Below are 18,230 nucleotides of genomic sequence, written 5' to 3'. Positions count from 1 at the left end.
TTCGGAGGAAGCATGACTCTCGACCTTCGTCTCTCCCGAGCCCGTACGGGAGTTGTTGCGATGAGACAAGACAGTAACTACTAACACTTGGACACCACGAAATTGGGGAGAAAAAGGGGGTAAATAAAAGACTATAAACAGAAGACCTCCCCATAAGACTACAAACAGAAGACATTCCCAAAAGACTACAAACAAAAGACCTTCCCATAAGACTATAGACAGAAGACCTCCCCATAAGACTACAGACAGAAGACCTCCCCATAAGACTACAAACAGAAGACATTCCCAAAAGACTACAAACAAAAGACCTTCCCATAAGACTACAGAGAGAAAACCTCCCCATAAGACTACAAACAAAAGACCTTCCCATAAGACTACAGACAGAAGACCTCCCCATAAGACTACAAACAAAAGACCTTCCCATAAGACTACAGACAGAAGACCTCCCCATAAGACTACAAACAAAAGACCTTCCCATAAGACTACAGACAAAAGACCTCCCCATAAGACTACAAACAAAAGACCTTCCCATAAGACTACAGACAAAAGACCTCCCCATAAGACTACAAACAAAAGACCTTCCCATAAGACTACAGAGAGAAGACCTCCCCATAAGACTACAAACAAAAGACCTTCCCATAAGACTACAAACAAAATACCTTCCCATAAGACTACAGAGAGAAGACCTTCCCATAAGACTACAAACAAAATACCTTCCCATAAGACTACAGAGAGAAGACCTTCCCATAAGACTACAAACAAAAGACCTTCCCATAAGACTACAGACAGAAGACCTCCCCATAAGACTACAGACAGAAGACCTCCCCATAAGACTACAAACAAAAGACCTTTCCATAAGACTACAAACAAAAGACCTTCCCATAAGACTACAGACAGAAGACCTCCCCATAAGACTACAAACAAAAGACCTTTCCATAAGACTACAAACAAAAGACCTTCCCATAAGACTACAGACAGAAGACCTCCCCATAAGACTACAGACAGAAGACCTCCCCATAAGACTACAGACAGAAGACCTCCCCATAAGACTACAGACAGAAGACCTCCCCATAAGACTACAAACAAAAGACCTTCCCATAAGACTACAAACAAAAGACCTCCCCATAAGACTACAAACAAAAGACCTTCCCATAAGACTACAGACAGAAGACCTCCCCATAAGACTACAAACAAAAGACCTTCCCATAAGACTACAGACAGAAGACCTCCCCATAAGACTACAAACAAAAGACCTTCCCATAAGACTACAAACAAAAGACCTTCCCATAAGACTACAGAGAGAAAACCTCCCCATAAGACTACAGACAGAATTCAAGCATGGTTGCTTTGACAAGCTATACATTAATCATGGTATCTTAGTTTGATCAACCCTGTTTCAAGAGAACATTCCATTTCAAATTGTAAAACTTGTAGTGTATTTGAGCTTAAAAAGGCTTCGGAAGTTTGTAATATCCACTTAGAAATGTAAGACTTGACTTTGTTTTGACTTTACTTTGTTTTAAAGCTTTTTTGCGTTCCATTGGCTGTAGCCTGGAATAAAGTGGGCAGCCAGCGTCTTCTCCCATGGTGAAGGGTTCTTGCCCTCCCCTCCACTCTGGTAAAGGGTAAATATGATTTTCCCGCTTCCCTTGCCATTAGTTGTTCATCTCAGGAGCCTTCTTCATACCTATTCAGCGAGGGCATGGCAGGAGCTATAGGTTCCGCCACTTTGCATCGCTGAGCCAGAGGCCCGCCCACCATCATGTCAGTATCTCTGACTTGACCGAGCCCCCTCGATAATCCCTGGGAAGTCGGAGCGTAGGGAAGTTGGCAGAGCGGACGATTTTCCCGAAGGAGAGGTCGGAGAACTCTTCCCTCTCCTCGGTGTCACTGCTACACTTAGCCTCCTTGGGGGGAGGGGAGGCCGTGAGCTTGGGTCAGTGGAGTCGGCTCTTTGAAAATAGCGTCCTCCATATCCCCAATGTCGTCAGTTTCATCATCTCCAGAAGAGCCCTGAGAGTGCAGAGATCACCAATTGTTCCCTCCGCATCTTGGAGGATAACAGGATGCAGCTGACGCATTCCGGGGGTCCTGAATGCCGTCTCGAGCTTGCTTTGGGCCCAAGCAAATGGAACAAGTCGTGTGAGTCCAGACCCGCAGAGAGACAGGAACAGCAGCATTGAGCTCTTAAAAGATTTTGGGGGTGGCAGGACCGTCTTGAGGCTTATCTTGTCATGCAATTCTTCAGACCAATCTTCAGTCTCGCTGAAGGAAAAGTCATCCACATAATAATTCACATTTCCTGTTACTGCAGGATTATTTTCCTGCTGTGACAAACTGGCTCAATTTAAGATCCCACATCTGTATGGTTTGCTCAACAGAGCCTGAGATCCTTCCTACAACCAAGCACTACCTCCCTCACTGAAATCAAGTCAAAGTTTATTCATCATGTACACAGTTTACAGCAGGTATGAACGGTGCAGAGAAAGGCTTACATGCCAGCTCCCTCAACAGTGCAGTACAAATATCAATAATAATCAATATCAATAGTAACCTTGGGTTCAGGCCGCCCTGTGTTTCATTGTCATTCATTCACGTTGATACTATGTGGTGTTTCCACCACTATCTTATATACGTTAATACTATGTGGTGTTTTCCCCACTATCTTATATACGTTGATACTATGTGGTGTTTTCCCCACTATCTTATATACGTTGATACTATGTGGTGTTTCCCCCACTATCTTATATACGTTGATACTATGTGGTGTTTCCCCCACTATCTTATATACGTTGATACTATGTGGTGTTTTCCCCACTATCTTATATACGTTGATACTATGTTGTGTTTCCCCCACTATTTTACCCACGTTTTAGCTGACATGGGCTTCGCCAGACTCTTCAACTCTCCTCTCAAACCCCTGGCAGACCTTGACCCCGTTGTGGTGACATTTTGGTACAGGGCCCCTGAGCTTCTGCTAGGGGCCAGACATTACACCAAAGCAATCGGTGAGTTGTTAGCCTTAAGGCAAGAGGTACATACATCAAAAGACCTTCCATAGAAGTTGTAGCCTGAATTATTTTCATACTAAAGGTACATACGTTGAAAGACGTTTCAGAGAAGTTATTGTGATTTTCATACCTAACACATGCTTCCTATTTTGTAACCAAAGCGTGGAGATTAGATGGAAAATGAATTGAAACCGACCAGCACAGACAGGCCAGTAGAACTTTGCTCCTTGATTGTTTACTTAAACAGTTTTTGCATTTACTCTCGTTACTCTATGCAAGCCTCAGAGCCATGTTTGGTCCTGTGTGGCTCAGTTGGTACAGCATGGCGCTTGCAACCCCGGAGTTGTGGTTTCGATTCCCACGGGGGACCAGTACGAAAAAGGACAAACAATGTATGCACTCACTCTGGATAAGAGCATCTGCTAAATGAATAAAATCTCAAATATACAGCTCTGGTCAGACTCAGTATATGTGGACATTCACAGATACTTTGTGGGTGTCATTGACAGCAAGGGCCTGACAAGCAGTGTGATACGTGGTCTTTATCTGTATGAAGGGTATGTCTTGTGTATAATTAGCTAGATGACATCCCTAGCAACACGCAGGCTCCAACACTCTTATATTCCTATTTATAAGGCCATTTTAGGAATACTGCCATTTAATCTATCCTCTGTTCTAGCTTGAAATGAAAACGCATACAAGCTCAGATCTCAGTCTTGTTTTATGCTAAGAGTTACGAAAATTAGAACCGAGCATAGAAAAAGGTCATTTCATTACTCAGCCCCCTGGTCTTGGAATTCCCTCCAAACCAACCTACAAGTACAGGTTGTTGACACATAGTTGTCACCCGATGTTACCTCTTTGTTTTGCCTTATGTAAGGAAGCATGTTGTTTGTATTATTTCACACACACCACACACATGCCTGCCTGCACACACACACACACACACACACACACACACACACACACACACACACACACACACACACACACACACACACACACACACACACACACACACACACACACACACACACACACACACACACACACACACACACACACACACCTACTGTTGGTTTGCTGTTGTATTTGTACTGTTGCCAGTATCTTCTGTCTGTGTTGCCCATTTTGTCTTAAATTACATTTGTTCTTAATTGACTTGCCTGGTTAAATAAAGGTTAAATAAAATAAATCCCTGGAACCCTTGCCTGGGAATGTCAAGTATAAATGACATATATTACTCAATCGAGCCAATCGAGCCCTCCAGGCCAAACCCAACAAGCCCTTCAGGGTGTCATCACAGATGCATACAGTGTAGCAGATCTGAACACGTTAAGTCCCTTGGCATCCATTACAGCCTGTGACTGTTGAAAGGAGTTTAGAGGAGTTTAGTTTGTGTCTCATAATACACAGTGTACCCATCGTTTTCTGTGTCCTGTAGTGGAGAAACATAGGGAAGGATAAAGACATTCTCACTAACAGATATTTGAATCCTTCACTCTGTTTCTCCACAATGGGACATATAATATAATGGGTACAAAAGGCTAGTTTCCAAACAGAGTGAAGGATGAAGACATTGTCACAGACAGATAGCCCTTGATGCCTGATGTCTTTGTGTCCTTCCCTGCTAAGGTCAAAGGTATAGGCCAAGACCACTTGAGTCTAATTGCTAACTGCTTGTCTGTCCGATGCAGACATTTGGGCGATTGGCTGCATCTTTGCGGAGCTGCTGACATCGGAGCCGATATTCCACTGTCGCCAGGAGGACATTAAGACCAGCAACCCCTTCCACCACGACCAGCTGGACAGGATATTCAGTGTCATGGGCTTCCCAGCAGGTCTGACCAGCACACACACATGCTCGCACACACACAACACACAACACACAACACACACACACACACACACATGCATGATAAGACCATGTGAAACACACAGTAAAAGACCAGTTACATTCCCACGGTCATGAAAGTCATGACGTATACTATGTCATCATCAACCTTGATCTTCTCATGTGCTTGTTGTCATAGCTACAATATGTACAGTAGATTACATTATCCTCTGAAGACAGCATGTGCTTCGTCCAAGTATAAGAATTGGGTGAAAGTGACTTAAGTTTTTCTGTTTGAATTGGCCAGATAAAGATTGGGAAGACATCAGGAAGATGCCAGAGTTCCCCACCCTTCAGAAAGACTTCAGGAGAACGACGTGAGTGACTTGACATTCTGACCATACCTGGGCTTTCTCGGCTGTCAAAGGATACCTGAACCCGTTACACACATCTTACATCACGTTTCAACCGTTCTCTCAAGGAGGCAGCATGTTGAGACTATTCCCCTGCTTTAAGATGTCCGTTTTTGTCTTTGCTGTGTTTCACCCATTCTCAGGTATGCAAATAGCAGTCTAATCAAATACATGGAGAAGCATAAAGTCAAACCTGACAGCAAGGTTTTCCTGTTGGTAAGCACCTTCTAGTAACCATTAGATGCTTGAACATAGGTGCCAGTTTATGGAGGGCATGCTAACGTATCTACTCAACCACACCATAGAGTGATTTATACTTAAGCAATATGTAAGTCACAAGGGGGTGGTATATGGCAAATATACCACGGCTCAGGGTTGTTCTTATTCATGACGCAAAGCGAAGGTATGTTGGCCATATACCACAAACCCCCGAGGAGCCTTATTGATATTATAAACTTGTTACCAATGTAATTAGAGCAGTAAAAAATGTTGTCATACCTGTGGTATACTGTCTGAAATACCACGGCTGTCAGCCAATCAGCATTCAGGGCTCGAACCACCAAATTTATAATGGAGAATATAAGATAACAAGGCCCAATCTAGATATTAGTGCTGTAAAACCAATAAGCCTGGGCTGGCTGATCGGGTTTGCTTGGCACCACTAACCCAGTGTTCATTAACCACCTTTCAGCTCCAGAAACTCCTTACAATGGACCCCACTAAAAGGATTACGTCCGAACAGGCACTACAGGACCCATATTTCCTGGAGGATCCCTTACCAACCTCAGAGTGAGAGCAACTAAACTTCATTTTCCAAACACAGTCTAGATCATCGTCATCCTCTCCACACATTAACACAGTTACATCTTCACCATGATACATCTGTCTGATAAACTAACAATGGCGATTGTTGATTCAGTGAACTAAAAACAGCCCACTTACAATTTGATTTCATAGTCATAGTCTGTTATTTGAATTTGATAGTTTCCTGTTTTTATCTCGAGTGGCCTGGTTGTGTGTGTTTAAAAAAACATAGATACAGTGCCTTGCAAAAGTATTCACCCCCTTGGCGTTTTTCCTATTTGGTTGCATTACAACCTGTAATATACATTCATTTTTATTTGGATTTCATGCAATGGACATACACAAAATAGTCCAAATTGGTGAAGTGAAATGAAAAAAATAACTTGTTTCAAAACATTTAAAAAAATGGTGGTGCATGCATATGTATTCATCCCCTTTGCTATGAAGCTCCTAAATAAGATCTGGTGCAACCAATTACATAATTAGTTAGATTGCACACAGGTGGACTTTATTTAAGTGTCACATGATCTGTCACATGATCTTAGTATATATTACACCTGTTCTGAAAGGCCCCAGAGTCTGCAACACCACTAGGCGACGAAGAGGAGGAAATCAACCGTGACACTTGCAGCTGTAATTGCTGCAAAAGGTGGCTCTACAAAGTATTGACTTAGAGGGGGTGAATAGTTATGCACGCTCAAGTTTTTTGTCTTATTTCTTGTTTGTTTCACAATAAAAAAACATTTTGCATCTTCAAAGCATGTTGTGTAAATCAAGTTATACAAACCCTCAAAAAAATCTATTTTAATTCCAGATCGTAAGGCAACAAAATAGGAAAAATGCCCATGGGGGTGAATACTTTCACAAGCCACTGTTCATCAAGAATAATTGGTCTTTGTACGCATAGCACCCAGCCAGTCAGTTTGTGATTGTGTGTATCCCTCGTCTCATTCTCTCCTGCAGTGTATTTGCCAGATGTCAGATACCTTACCCAAAACGAGAGTTTCTGAACGAAGATGAGCCAGATGAGAAAACAGAGAAGGTAAACAGAGGTGAAATGCTTTGGGCTATAGACTAAAAGTGTAATCCTGGGATATGCATCAAGAATCCCCCACAATTCTGAGCCTTCTTTGTCCTTATGCTTTTATTAACAACTGTCATCGTGCTGTCTGAATAGACCCAAAACACCTTACAAAATAGACCCAAAACACCTTAATAAATAGACCCAAAACACCTTATTAATAAATAGACCCAAAACACCTTATTAATAAATAGACCCAAAACACCTTAATAAATAGACCCAAAACACCTTATTAATAAATAGACCCAAAACACTTTAATAAAAAGACGCAAAACAGCTTAATAAATAGACCCAAAATACCTTAATAGAAACAGTAGTGGAATGTCAGCCCAGCAGTAGGGGTTTCATAAGGTTATTGAAAGTGCAGGGTAAGGGTCCATTGAAAATGAGCAGTCTGTGGCCTAGGGTGATGAAGTGTTCTGAGCCGCTGCCTCCAGACCACATATACCACTGCAGCAGCATGAATTTGATTCCTGCCCCATCTTTACTGTATACCTGTGTCCTATCCAATAAACAGAAAATATGTGAGGAGTGGGACTGCCCCACTCCTTTAAAATAAGGGAAGAGAGAAAGACACACCATGGGATAATAAGGATTAAGGACAAGCTGCACAACAGCAGCAGCTTCAGCCAGCAACACAGGAGAAGGGTTGGTCCAATCACCTCTGGAGGTTAACGTCACTCCAGTTAGCCCGTCACCTGATAGCACATCAGCTAAACAAAGATGAGAAATCAGAAGGTAAAACTCTAAAGTGTGTCAGGTGGTTGCCTTTAGTTCATGGGATACAGGTGGAAGAGTGAGATATGAATTGAGAGGGAACCCCAGGCCTTCTCTGTCATACACTTTTTCTATGCGTATCTCACTAAGCTCTCGACGCGTATTTCACTAAGCTCTCGAAAGCGTGTCTCACTAAGCTCTTGATGCGTATTTCACTAAGCTCTCGAAAGAATATCTCACTAAGCTCTCCATGCGTGTCTCACTAAGCTCTCCATGCGTATCTCACTAAGCTCTCCATGCGTGTCTCACTAAGCTCTCGAAAGCGTATCTCACTAAGCTCTCCATGCGTATCTCACTAAGCTCTCGAAAGCGTATCTCACTAAGCTCTCCATGCGTGTCTCACTAAGCTCTCGAAAGCGTATCTCACTAAGCTCTCCATGCGTGTTTCACTAAGCTCTCCATGCGTGTCTCACTAAGCTCTCCATGCGTGTCTCACTAAGCTCTCCATGCGTGTCTCACTAAGCTCTCCATGCGTGTCTCACTAAGCTCTCCACGCGTATCTCACTAAGCTCTCCATGCGTGTCTCACTAAGCTCTCGAAAGCGTATCTCACTAAGCTCTCGAAAGCGTATCTCACTAAGCTCTCCATGCGTGTCTCACTAAGCTCTCCACGCGTATCTCACTAAGCTCTCCATGCGTGTCTCACTAAGCTCTCCACGCGTGTCTCACTAAGCTCTCCACGCGTATCTCACTAAGCTCTCCACGCGTGTCTCACTAAGCTCTCCATGCGTGTCTCACTAAGCTCTCCATGCGTGTCTCACTAAGCTCTCCATGCGTGTCTCACTAAGCTCTCCATGCGTGTCTCACTAAGCTCTCCACGCGTGTCTCACTAAGCTCTCCATGCGTGTCTCACTAAGCTCTCCATGCGTGTCTCACTAAGCTCTCCACGTGTATCTCACTAAGCTCTCCACGCGTATCTCACTAAGCTCTCCACGCGTATCTCACTAAGCTCTCCACGCGTATCTCACTAAGCTCTCCACGCGTGTCTCACTAAGCTCTCGAAAGCGTATCTCACTAAGCTCTCCACGCGTATCTCACTAAGCTCTCCACGCGTATCTCACTAAGCTCTCCACGCGTATCTCACTAAGCTCTCCACGCGTATCTCACTAAGCTCTCCACGCGTATCTCACTAAGCTCTCGGAAGCGTATCTCACTAAGCTCTCAACACGTATCTCACTAAGCTCTCCACGCGTATCTCACTAAGCTCTCGAAATTGTATCTCACTAAGCTCTCGAGACTTATCTCAAGACTTATCTCACTAAACTCTCACTAAACTTCACATCTTCCTTGAGGTAAAGGTCATTAACGTGGAGCTGTTCCCCTGATAGCAGATAGGCTACAGGAGGCTTTAATTGGACCATAGTGTTACTGATAATGTACTGTCGGCTGGCTGGTATCAAACACCATGTTGTGAATATACCAGACCCTATAGAAAGCAGGTGCTTGTATTATGCCAAGCCAAATCAGTGTGTTTGAGGTGAAGCGGAGTGTATGCATGTGCTACAGCCAGAGAAATACCAGTCCCCTTCCAACTGAGCGGTTTCTGCGAATCCCCGCCCTGCATCACATTGGCAGCTGTTGTCAAGTAGGCAACACCTGATACAAGTGTTGCCTCAGAGCAGCCGTCATGAAGGCTGCAGGGCCTCTGTGCCAACCAGGGCCCAGAGGGTATGAGAGGGACTCATTGTTTTAGCTGACCCAAACTTTCACGTGTCTCAGCCTCGTGGTCGTGGAGCTGTTGAGAAGTGATAAGCTGGCCTGAAGGCTCGGAGCGTAATTCTTGTTCAATAATTTCAGCCCACTGTTTACTAAGCCCAAACTAACACTGCAATACTGGGAACACACTTCCCAGTTCCCAAATACTGTAAACAGTGACCATGATTGATTAGTGAGCGATTTGTACATTTGGCTGTTGTTGAACAGTAATGTTGTCTTGATACCATTTATTGAGTTAGCAGACCTTATTTACAATGTGCATGTATGGAATATGTTTTGTATGGATAGGAAACTGTGAGTGTGTTGGTGCAAAATCGGAGATTACAATAAAGTTGTACACCAAGGAAACTGTTAGTATGTTGGTGCACAATGAATATTATTGCAGTCTCCATCTGTTACTCTGTATCTGTTCAATTGAACATGAATGTGTTTGTCCTCCATCAGAACCAGGTCCAACAGCACCAGCAGACGACAGCCCAGGCCCAGCAGCAGAGTGGCACCCAGCAAGCTTCTAACCAGCAGAGCTCCACCCAGACCAACGGCAATGCAGGGGCTACTGGAGCCAACTCCGGGGGAGGCCTACAGCACGGCCAGGACCAGGGGCCCCCCAACAAGAAATCTCGCACCGGGCCCTCAGGAGCCTCCTCAGGCACTGGGATCCACCAGGTTTGAGCTTTTACAGCCTTACATACATCCATAGTATTACTGTCCATTTTTTAATTGAAAGGAGATGGAAGGCGATGACAGTCACCAACAGTTTATAACCTACGGCATGTTTGCTATCTAGGGTTGACTTATTCAAATTTGCTTCATCCAAATAGGCCCTTGGAGGACCCAGAACGTGTGCCATCAACAGTGTTCCTTTATTAATGATTCATTTGACTATGGAGTAAAAATGAATGGCTGTGAACTTTTCCCCAAAGAGCCCTCAAGGTTTAAAACACGTACAGACGCGTACAGCAGAGTATGTCAGGGACGTGCAAAACACGTGTTGTGCTCGTTTAGTGAACAGACACAACCCCCTCAACTCAGACCAGAGTGGAGTATTGTGCTAGCTAGTAGGATTGCAGGTCATGTTATATCAGAATGATAATGTCATTCATCCAGTTCACACTAGCCTGTTGATAAAGGTGACAGCAAAAAAAGCTGCCCTCATTGTTGTTCCCCCTCTTGGCGCCTGCTCTATCTTTGACTGAGCCCCTATCACTGGGTGAGAGAGAGAGACAGAGTTGGAGCAAGTGTGAGTGAGTGAGTAAATGAGAGAGTGAGAAAGGCTGTAGTTAGAGCAAGAGTGAGTAAGTGAGAAGGAGAGGGACTATGAGCAAGAGTGACAGAGTGGAGTTCATGGTACAGAGGAAAGGAGAGTGTTTTACATATGAGAAAGGTAAGATGAAGGTAATCTCCCTGTTGTCCGGATCTCAATGGTGTTCTGTTCAGAGGTGTCTCCTCCTGGCTAGGCCCGGACCCTGTGGGGTTCTGGACTGACTGACTGACGAGGTGCTAGGCTATATTTAGCAGGGGGCTGAGGCTGCATGTGGACAGCTGCTGGACTCTTCAAAGTCGAGCCTTAGCAGAACAGATGTATTAATATCCCCTTGCTTTCTGGATGGGCAGACAGAGCTAGCTTGCTGTGTCTGTGGCATCACATTCAACGCCCTTTCCCCCTCATTGATCACTTTCCCCAAGGCTATAGTACCCTAATGTGCACAACTCACTCCTCCTTTCTGCCTGTGAGTGTAGATAGACTCCTAGACAGGCGGCGACTGGAATTAGTTTGGCCGATGTCTCTGTACTTCAGGGGTTTCAGCCATGTTCTTCTCCTATTCCCCCAACCCTCCATCCAAGCCCTCTAGGTACCAGTCCAGCTGTAGCTCCTCGGGGCCTAATAAATGTTTATCATCTAAAGACCAGAGACTTCTGCCTTTTCTTGCCTTTCTAAGACGACATTTGGCCTTGGGCCCAGTCTGAGTTGGTTAGCGTGAATCACGGCCAGGTGTTTAGTTAGCCCTTCTGTTGACGTCTATTGATGTGTGGCTCAGTCCCCTTTAACCCAGATCAGTTATTCATTCAGACCCCCAGGTCTTCGGCATCAGCCACTTTTGATTTTATTTTATTCCGTTGTGTGATATACAGTATACTTTTTAGGATATATAATTGTAGGTCATGGTACTGTAAATAGCTTGGAATTGGGTTGGTAGTCTCTGGCTAAATATGTTGATGTAACCGATGTGAAATGGCTAGCTTGTTAGCGGTGGTGCGTGCTAATAGCGTTTCAATCGGTGACGTCACTTGCTCTGAGACCTTGAAGTAGTGGTTCCCCTTGCTCTGCAAGGGCCACGGCTTTTGTGGAGCGATGGGTAACGATGCTTCGTGGGTGTCAGTTGTTGATGTGTGCAGAGGGTCCCTGGTTCGAGCCCGGGTAGGGGCGAGGGGACGGACGGAAGCTATACTGTTACATTGAGAAATCTATGAGAAGTAGTCCACATCTTTAGATGCCAAGTAAACAAGATTGGAAAGCTGTGGCGGTATGTTGATAAGTACTACAGATCTATGGCTGTGTGCATCATGCTTTTCTATTTGACTCGTTCTTGACCTATAACTTATTCAGCCAGATTTACAATTGCAAACATTGCCAACAAAAGTAATTTCCCTCCAACAAGGTGTCCTAAGGTAAAGTTATGGAATAATTTATGTTGTACAGGTTTTATTTTCAAACCCCATGCAAAGTCAAAATAAACAATGGAATTTTAACAGTGGTGTTGACCGAAAAAGAATGAATGACAAATGTGGTCTCTAGCTGTCAACGGTTTACTATTTCCTCTCCATTCTTTTCTCCACTTCAGCACTCCAGCTCCCGCCTTGGTTACCAAAGCAGCATCCAAGGTTCCACTCAGTCCCAGGGATACTCGTCGTCATCCCAGCAGAGCTCACAGTACTCACACCAGCCACACCGCTACTGAGGCTCTTAGAACAGGCCAGGGGCCTCTCCCAAACCAACCCTCTCCCAAAAACAAACCTTAGCATAACCTCTCACCTCCCTCTGGCCAAGGTATTACTGACTCCTCATCCTGATCAGACCTCATTATGTGTCAGATAATTCCAACAACACAACAGTCACTCATTATCCGCCTTCATGTCAGCCCTACTACACCGACTGACCCTGGCCTCACTTCCAGCCAATGTCCTCACACTTACCCACCCGAGGGCACTGCAATATGAAGGCCAACTCAACATAGGAACCAAAAACAAACCCTGCCTCCTTGAGGGGTAGGACAAGATTTTCTATTATCATCAAGTGGCAAAATGGATTGATACTTAACTAAGAAGGAAACACGTCAGGTGCAACTGACTATACAACACAAAGACTATGAACCATGACACTTACAAAAACATGTTCTTCAAGAGGAAGAATTGCAGCTCTGTTCATATATAAATATATACTATATAGTACTTTTTTATTTGTTTAACAAGAGACTTGTTTTTGCTCGTTTGCTATGTAGAGTTTGTTTACTTTGACTGTGGATGTTTTTGTAAATATTGTTCGATATAGAAGAAGATGGGATGAAACAGGAAAATAGCCCTTTACTGTCACCACTTTCCTTCACTGTACAGTTGTTTACCCTGGATTTCTGTTACCAGATAACTATTGAATCAAAAGGAAGAAAATGAGCCAATCCTTTCCTGATGACAAAAGATCTTCTTCTGAGATCTTCCCCTTGGCTTGGAAATACATTTGTACAGAAGAAAGTTAGCTCTTTAGCTGATGTAATTGCAGGGAATTACGAAATACACCATTTTATCTTAATCTTGTTATAAAAAAAACTTTTGCTTTCTAATTTTTAGCCTTTTGTTTTTCTAGATTTGTAGTCTGCAAGTCTGCATTGGAAGGAACCGTTTCTCAGCCTTTCTTCAGTCTGCAGCAAGTTATGTAAGCATCTCTAGGTACCCCATGTCGCCTGACCGATAACAACTACCAAGCTACTGTTTTACTATGAGTCATGTCCATCAAGGAAACATTTGTCGGCGAATCTGAATGTTCTCCTTTCTGGCCAGAGGTGTTTGAGTGTGTGAGATGCTTGTTGTGGACACCTTGGGTTGACAGGTCTTTCCATGGACACAGACATCACTGAAGGTGACATCATATAGTGCAGCTAACAGTGTGTATGTTCCTGAGACGGTTACTGCTTAATAATGTTTTATTTTCCATGTATTTTTCTAGCTTTTAATGTTTCATTATTGCCCTTTACATGCTTGTATTTCCTCTTATTCAGTCAAAGGACTGCACTGCTGAACGGATCTGCAAAGACCTGGAACAAATATGGAAAGTCTTGCACCCCAGCCTCTTCAACTCCACACCCCTGGTATTAACCCAGGTAGAAAAATGTTTTCTTATAGTACTTATCCTGTGAACTAGTTGACTGGATCTGCACTGTGTGTGTGTGTGTGTGTGTGTGCGTCCGTCCGTCCGTCCGTCCGTCCGTCGACATCATATGGACGGACGGACGGACGGACGGACGGACGGACGGACACACACACACACACACACACACACACACACACACACGTGTCCGTCCGTCCGTCCGTCGACATCATATGGACGGACGGACGGACGGACGGACGGACGGACGGACGGACGGACGGACACACACACACACACACACACACACACACACACACACACACACACACACACACACACACGTGTGTCCGTCCGTCCGTCCGTCCGTCCGTCCAAACACACAGAGAGACTGTAGATGGACATGGGATAAGACAGCCACTTCAGCTTCTTCTGTGACTAGGGAAGGGATGTGGAAACATTGACATCTAGTGGCTATTGACAGAACGGGACCTCTTGTTCAGTTATGGTGAACATGTATTGTGTTCAGTTTGTCACAAGGATCAAGGAAATCTTTATCAAGACTTTGCATTACGATTCTTTAAACGGCCTTTTGTGATGTTCAGAAACACAAGTCGTGTTCAACTGGCATATGTTGACGATGATGATCATCAACACTGTCCTTTTGTAGCCAAAGGAGAGAGACTCTTTTGTTTTCTATAGTAAGAAAATATTCACAGCAACAATACAAGGTACTAACATGTGTTGAACAACTGATATACTGCTCTCTGTGATGCTGTTTGCTTCTGACAGTAATACTGCACAGTTCTTCTGTGTTTGATTTGTCTGTCATCTCTGGCTCAATCAAACAGGTGGATTGAGAGATCTGCTGTTGATCATCATCTGTCGGATTGAGAGATCTGCTGTTGATCATCATCTGTCTGTCTGTCTGTCTGTCTGTCTGTCTGTCTGTCTGTCTGTCTGTCTGTCTGTCTGTCTGTCTGTCTGTCTGTCTGTCTGTCTGTCTGTCTGTCTCCTCTCTCCTCACAGACCATATTTCTTTCTCAGCACTCCCAGGTTACTGAAGTACAGTATGTCTTATGTGTGTTGTGGTGAATGCCAAAAACACTAGATGAACAAAAGGGACTGCTCCCTCCTTGTTCAAGATGAGTTCCTAACAGTCGCCCAGAATGTTTTCCATATCGGACTGGCTCTCTATTTGATGCTGATACATTGTAACTGTATTGGTTTGGGTTTGAGTTTCTCTTTTCTATTTTCCACATGATCTGGCAGGCACACAGGCCCAGTGGATTAACAACAGCCTTCCCAGAACAGTGGCGTTTACTCGGGAACAAAACCAGCAGCTATTGAACCTTTTTTCTCTCTTTTATTCTATTGGCGCATATCTGAAGTATAGTTGAAGAGCATTGAGAATACATTACTGTTTCTCAATTTATCTCTATACAAGCGAGGTATCAAAAGTATTATTCATTGTGCGGCTCCAACAAGTGATCGTGGGGCAAATAACTGTTAAACAGTTCCTATGCAAAATCAAAGAGAATGGTGCAATGCTTAAATTTTACTATGAGAGATTGAGAGTTTTCTTAGGGTTTTTAAAACGATTGGGATATCCATTTCCACATAGTAAATCTACTGTTGAACATCGTAATTGAAGAAGGCATTCACTTGTTTCTTACAGCATTGTTAATTGTACTCTAAATGAAATATTGTAAAGAAATATAAACTATATGGATGGTATATGGTTGTTCCACGAGTGCCTTTTGCATCCCTGGGATATTTTAAGTAGAAATTGTGCACCAATTCTGAATTTTAAAAGCCTGCTATATTAAATGAAGTGCCCTTTAATATAGACTACATGTAGAATTCAATCTTTTTTTAAATTTTATTTTTTATTTCACCTTTATTTAACCAGGTAGGCTAGTTGAGAACAAGTTCTCATTTGCAACTGCGACCTGGCCAAGATAAAGCTTAGCAGTGTGAACAGACAACACAGAGTTACACATGGAGTAAACAATTAACAAGTCAATAACACAGTACAAAAAAAGGGGAGTCTATATACATTGTGTGCAAAAGGCATGAGGAGGTAGGCGAATAATTACAATTTTGCAGATTAGCACTGGAGTGATAAATGATCAGATGGTCATGTACAGGTAGAGATATTGGTGTGCAAAAGAGCAGAAAAGTAAATAAATAAAAACAGTATGGGGATCAGGTAGGTGAAAATGGGTGGGCTATTTACCAATAGACTATGTACAGCTGCAGCGATCGGTTAGCTGCTCAGATAGCACATGTTTGAAGTTTGTGAGGGAGATAAAAGTCTCCAACTTCTGGGATTTTTGCAATTCGTTCCAGTCACAGGCAGCAGAGTACTGGAACGAAAGGCGGCCAAATGAGGTCTTGGCTTTAGGGATGATCAGTGAGATACACCTGCTGGAGCGCGTGCTACGGATGGGTGTTGCCATCGTGACCAGTGAACTGAGATAAGGCGGAGCTTTACCTAGCATGGAGTTGTAGATGACCTGGAGCCAGTGGGTCTGGCGACGAATATGTAGCGAGGGCCAGCCGACTAGAGCATACAAGTCGCAGTGGTGGGTGGTATAAGGTGCTTTAGTGACAAAACGGATGGCACTGTGATAAACTGCATCCAGTTTGCTGAGTAGAGTGTTGGAGGCAATTTTGTAGATGACATCGCCGAAGTCGAGGATCGGTAGGATAGTCAGTTTTACTAGGGTAAGTTTGGCGGCGTGAGTGAAGGAGGCTTTGTTGCGGAATAGAAGGCCGACTCTTGATTTGATTTTCGATTGGAGATGTTTGATATGAGTCTGGAAGGAGAGATTACAGTCTAGCCAGACACCTAGGTACTTATAGGTGTCCACATATTCAAGGTCGGAACCATCCAGGGTGGTGATGCTCGTCGGGCATGCGGGTGCAGGCAGCGATCGGTTGAAAAGCATGTATTTGGTTTTACTAGCGTTTAAGAGCAGTTGGAGGCCACGGAAGGAGTGTTGTATGGCATTGAAGCTCGTTTGGAGGTTAGAGAAATGACTTTGATTATTATATGAATAAAGGCTTGCTAATGTGCGAAAATCCTGTATTTTGACAGGTCCCTCAGTTAACCCTGTGTCACTTATAGGAAGATTTCAAACCACTTAATCCAAACATTTCTCCAAGTTTCACCATTATTGTAAAGCCCTGGTTATTTTGTTGCTTTGACAAAGTCATTTCTGAAGATTATTATTTATTTCATGTGATTAGTTATTCATTTACGTCTATCCCTCATTTTAAGGTCAACCCTGTTATGTGAACTCAACTCAATTTTTAATGTGGTGAAACTATTCCTTCTCAAAACAAACATTGAACATCTAATAGTCAAATCATAGTGTAAAATCAGGTGAGCTGGTTCTACTCTTTTTGGCCATTTTCTGTTGTTTTGTGGTGGAAAATTGAGCTGTCGAGCATAAAAGTCAACCCTGTTACCCGTAGATATACAGACTAGAAATGTTTTAGCAATTTCTTATTTTTTTTTGTGAAGCTTGCATTTAATTGCCACTCCACATGCACACAACATGATTCCATTCCGCCTGTCACAATGGGATTTATGGCTGATTTAAGATTAAATTGTCAACCATGTTACGGTCAACCGTGTTACCTTATTTGGCACTTAATAGGCACTTGCTATAGTAAACTTGTTTTTAAATTTAAAATCTTGAGTTGGGAAAACATATTTTTTATAAAGTTGAACATGTGCTCTCTATGACAGAATGTTAGAATTAGGTAAAATCCCCCCAAAATATGGACCAAGTTACACTTCTCAAATGGCACCGAGATGGTGGAACAACCCATACATTATACAATCATACAGTTGAAGTTGGAAGTTTACATACACTTAGGTTGGAGTCATTAAAACTCATTTTTCAACCACTCCACAAATTTCTTGTTAACAAACTATAGTTTTGGCAAGTCGGTTAGGACATCTACTTTGTGCATGACAATAGTAATTTTTCCAACAATTGTTTACAGACAGATTATTTCACTTATAGTTGACTGTATTACAATTCCAGTGGGTCAGAAGTTTACATACACTAAGTTGACTGTGCCTTGAAACAGCTTGGAAAATTCCAGAAAATTATGTCATGGCTTTAGAAGCTTCTGATAGGCTAATTGACATCATTTGAGTCAATTGGAGGTGTACCTGTGGATGTGCTTCAAGGCCAACCTTCAAATTCAGTGCCTCTTTG

The 18,230-nt window shown here is 43.3% G+C and overlaps 1 protein-coding gene across 6 annotated transcripts in view; it reads left to right on the top strand.

Moving 5' to 3' along the window:
- LOC135506041 (cyclin-dependent kinase 19-like) overlaps positions 1 to 17,930 on the top strand; it is a 53,823-nt gene extending 35,893 nt beyond the window's left edge. The window contains exons 6-15 of one of the 6 annotated variants that reach the window (XR_010450335.1): positions 2,877 to 3,008; positions 4,709 to 4,852; positions 5,153 to 5,222; positions 5,402 to 5,474; positions 5,950 to 6,047; positions 7,026 to 7,104; positions 10,080 to 10,301; positions 12,479 to 12,902; positions 13,275 to 14,008; positions 15,265 to 17,928. Coding sequence is in view for 1 of the 6 variants with exons in the window: in XM_064925408.1 (XP_064781480.1) it covers positions 2,877 to 3,008; positions 4,709 to 4,852; positions 5,153 to 5,222; positions 5,402 to 5,474; positions 5,950 to 6,047; positions 7,026 to 7,104; positions 10,080 to 10,301; positions 12,479 to 12,595 (935 nt within the window). In the remaining 5 variants the exon portion in view is untranslated. Of the gene's footprint in view, positions 1 to 2,876; positions 3,009 to 4,708; positions 4,853 to 5,152; positions 5,223 to 5,401; positions 5,475 to 5,949; positions 6,048 to 7,025; positions 7,105 to 10,079; positions 10,302 to 12,478; positions 14,086 to 15,264 lie in introns of those variants that run through there. The other 5 variants (XR_010450334.1, XR_010450336.1, XR_010450333.1 and 2 more) reach the window with 5 other exon arrangements.
- The last annotated feature ends 300 nt before the right edge of the window (positions 17,931 to 18,230 follow it).

Source organism: Oncorhynchus masou, chromosome 19, assembly GCF_036934945.1.
Source record: "Oncorhynchus masou masou isolate Uvic2021 chromosome 19, UVic_Omas_1.1, whole genome shotgun sequence".
NCBI lineage: Eukaryota > Metazoa > Chordata > Actinopteri > Salmoniformes > Salmonidae > Oncorhynchus > Oncorhynchus masou.
Note: the sequence above shows the minus strand (reverse complement) of the source record. Positions and strands in the feature narration are given on the sequence as shown.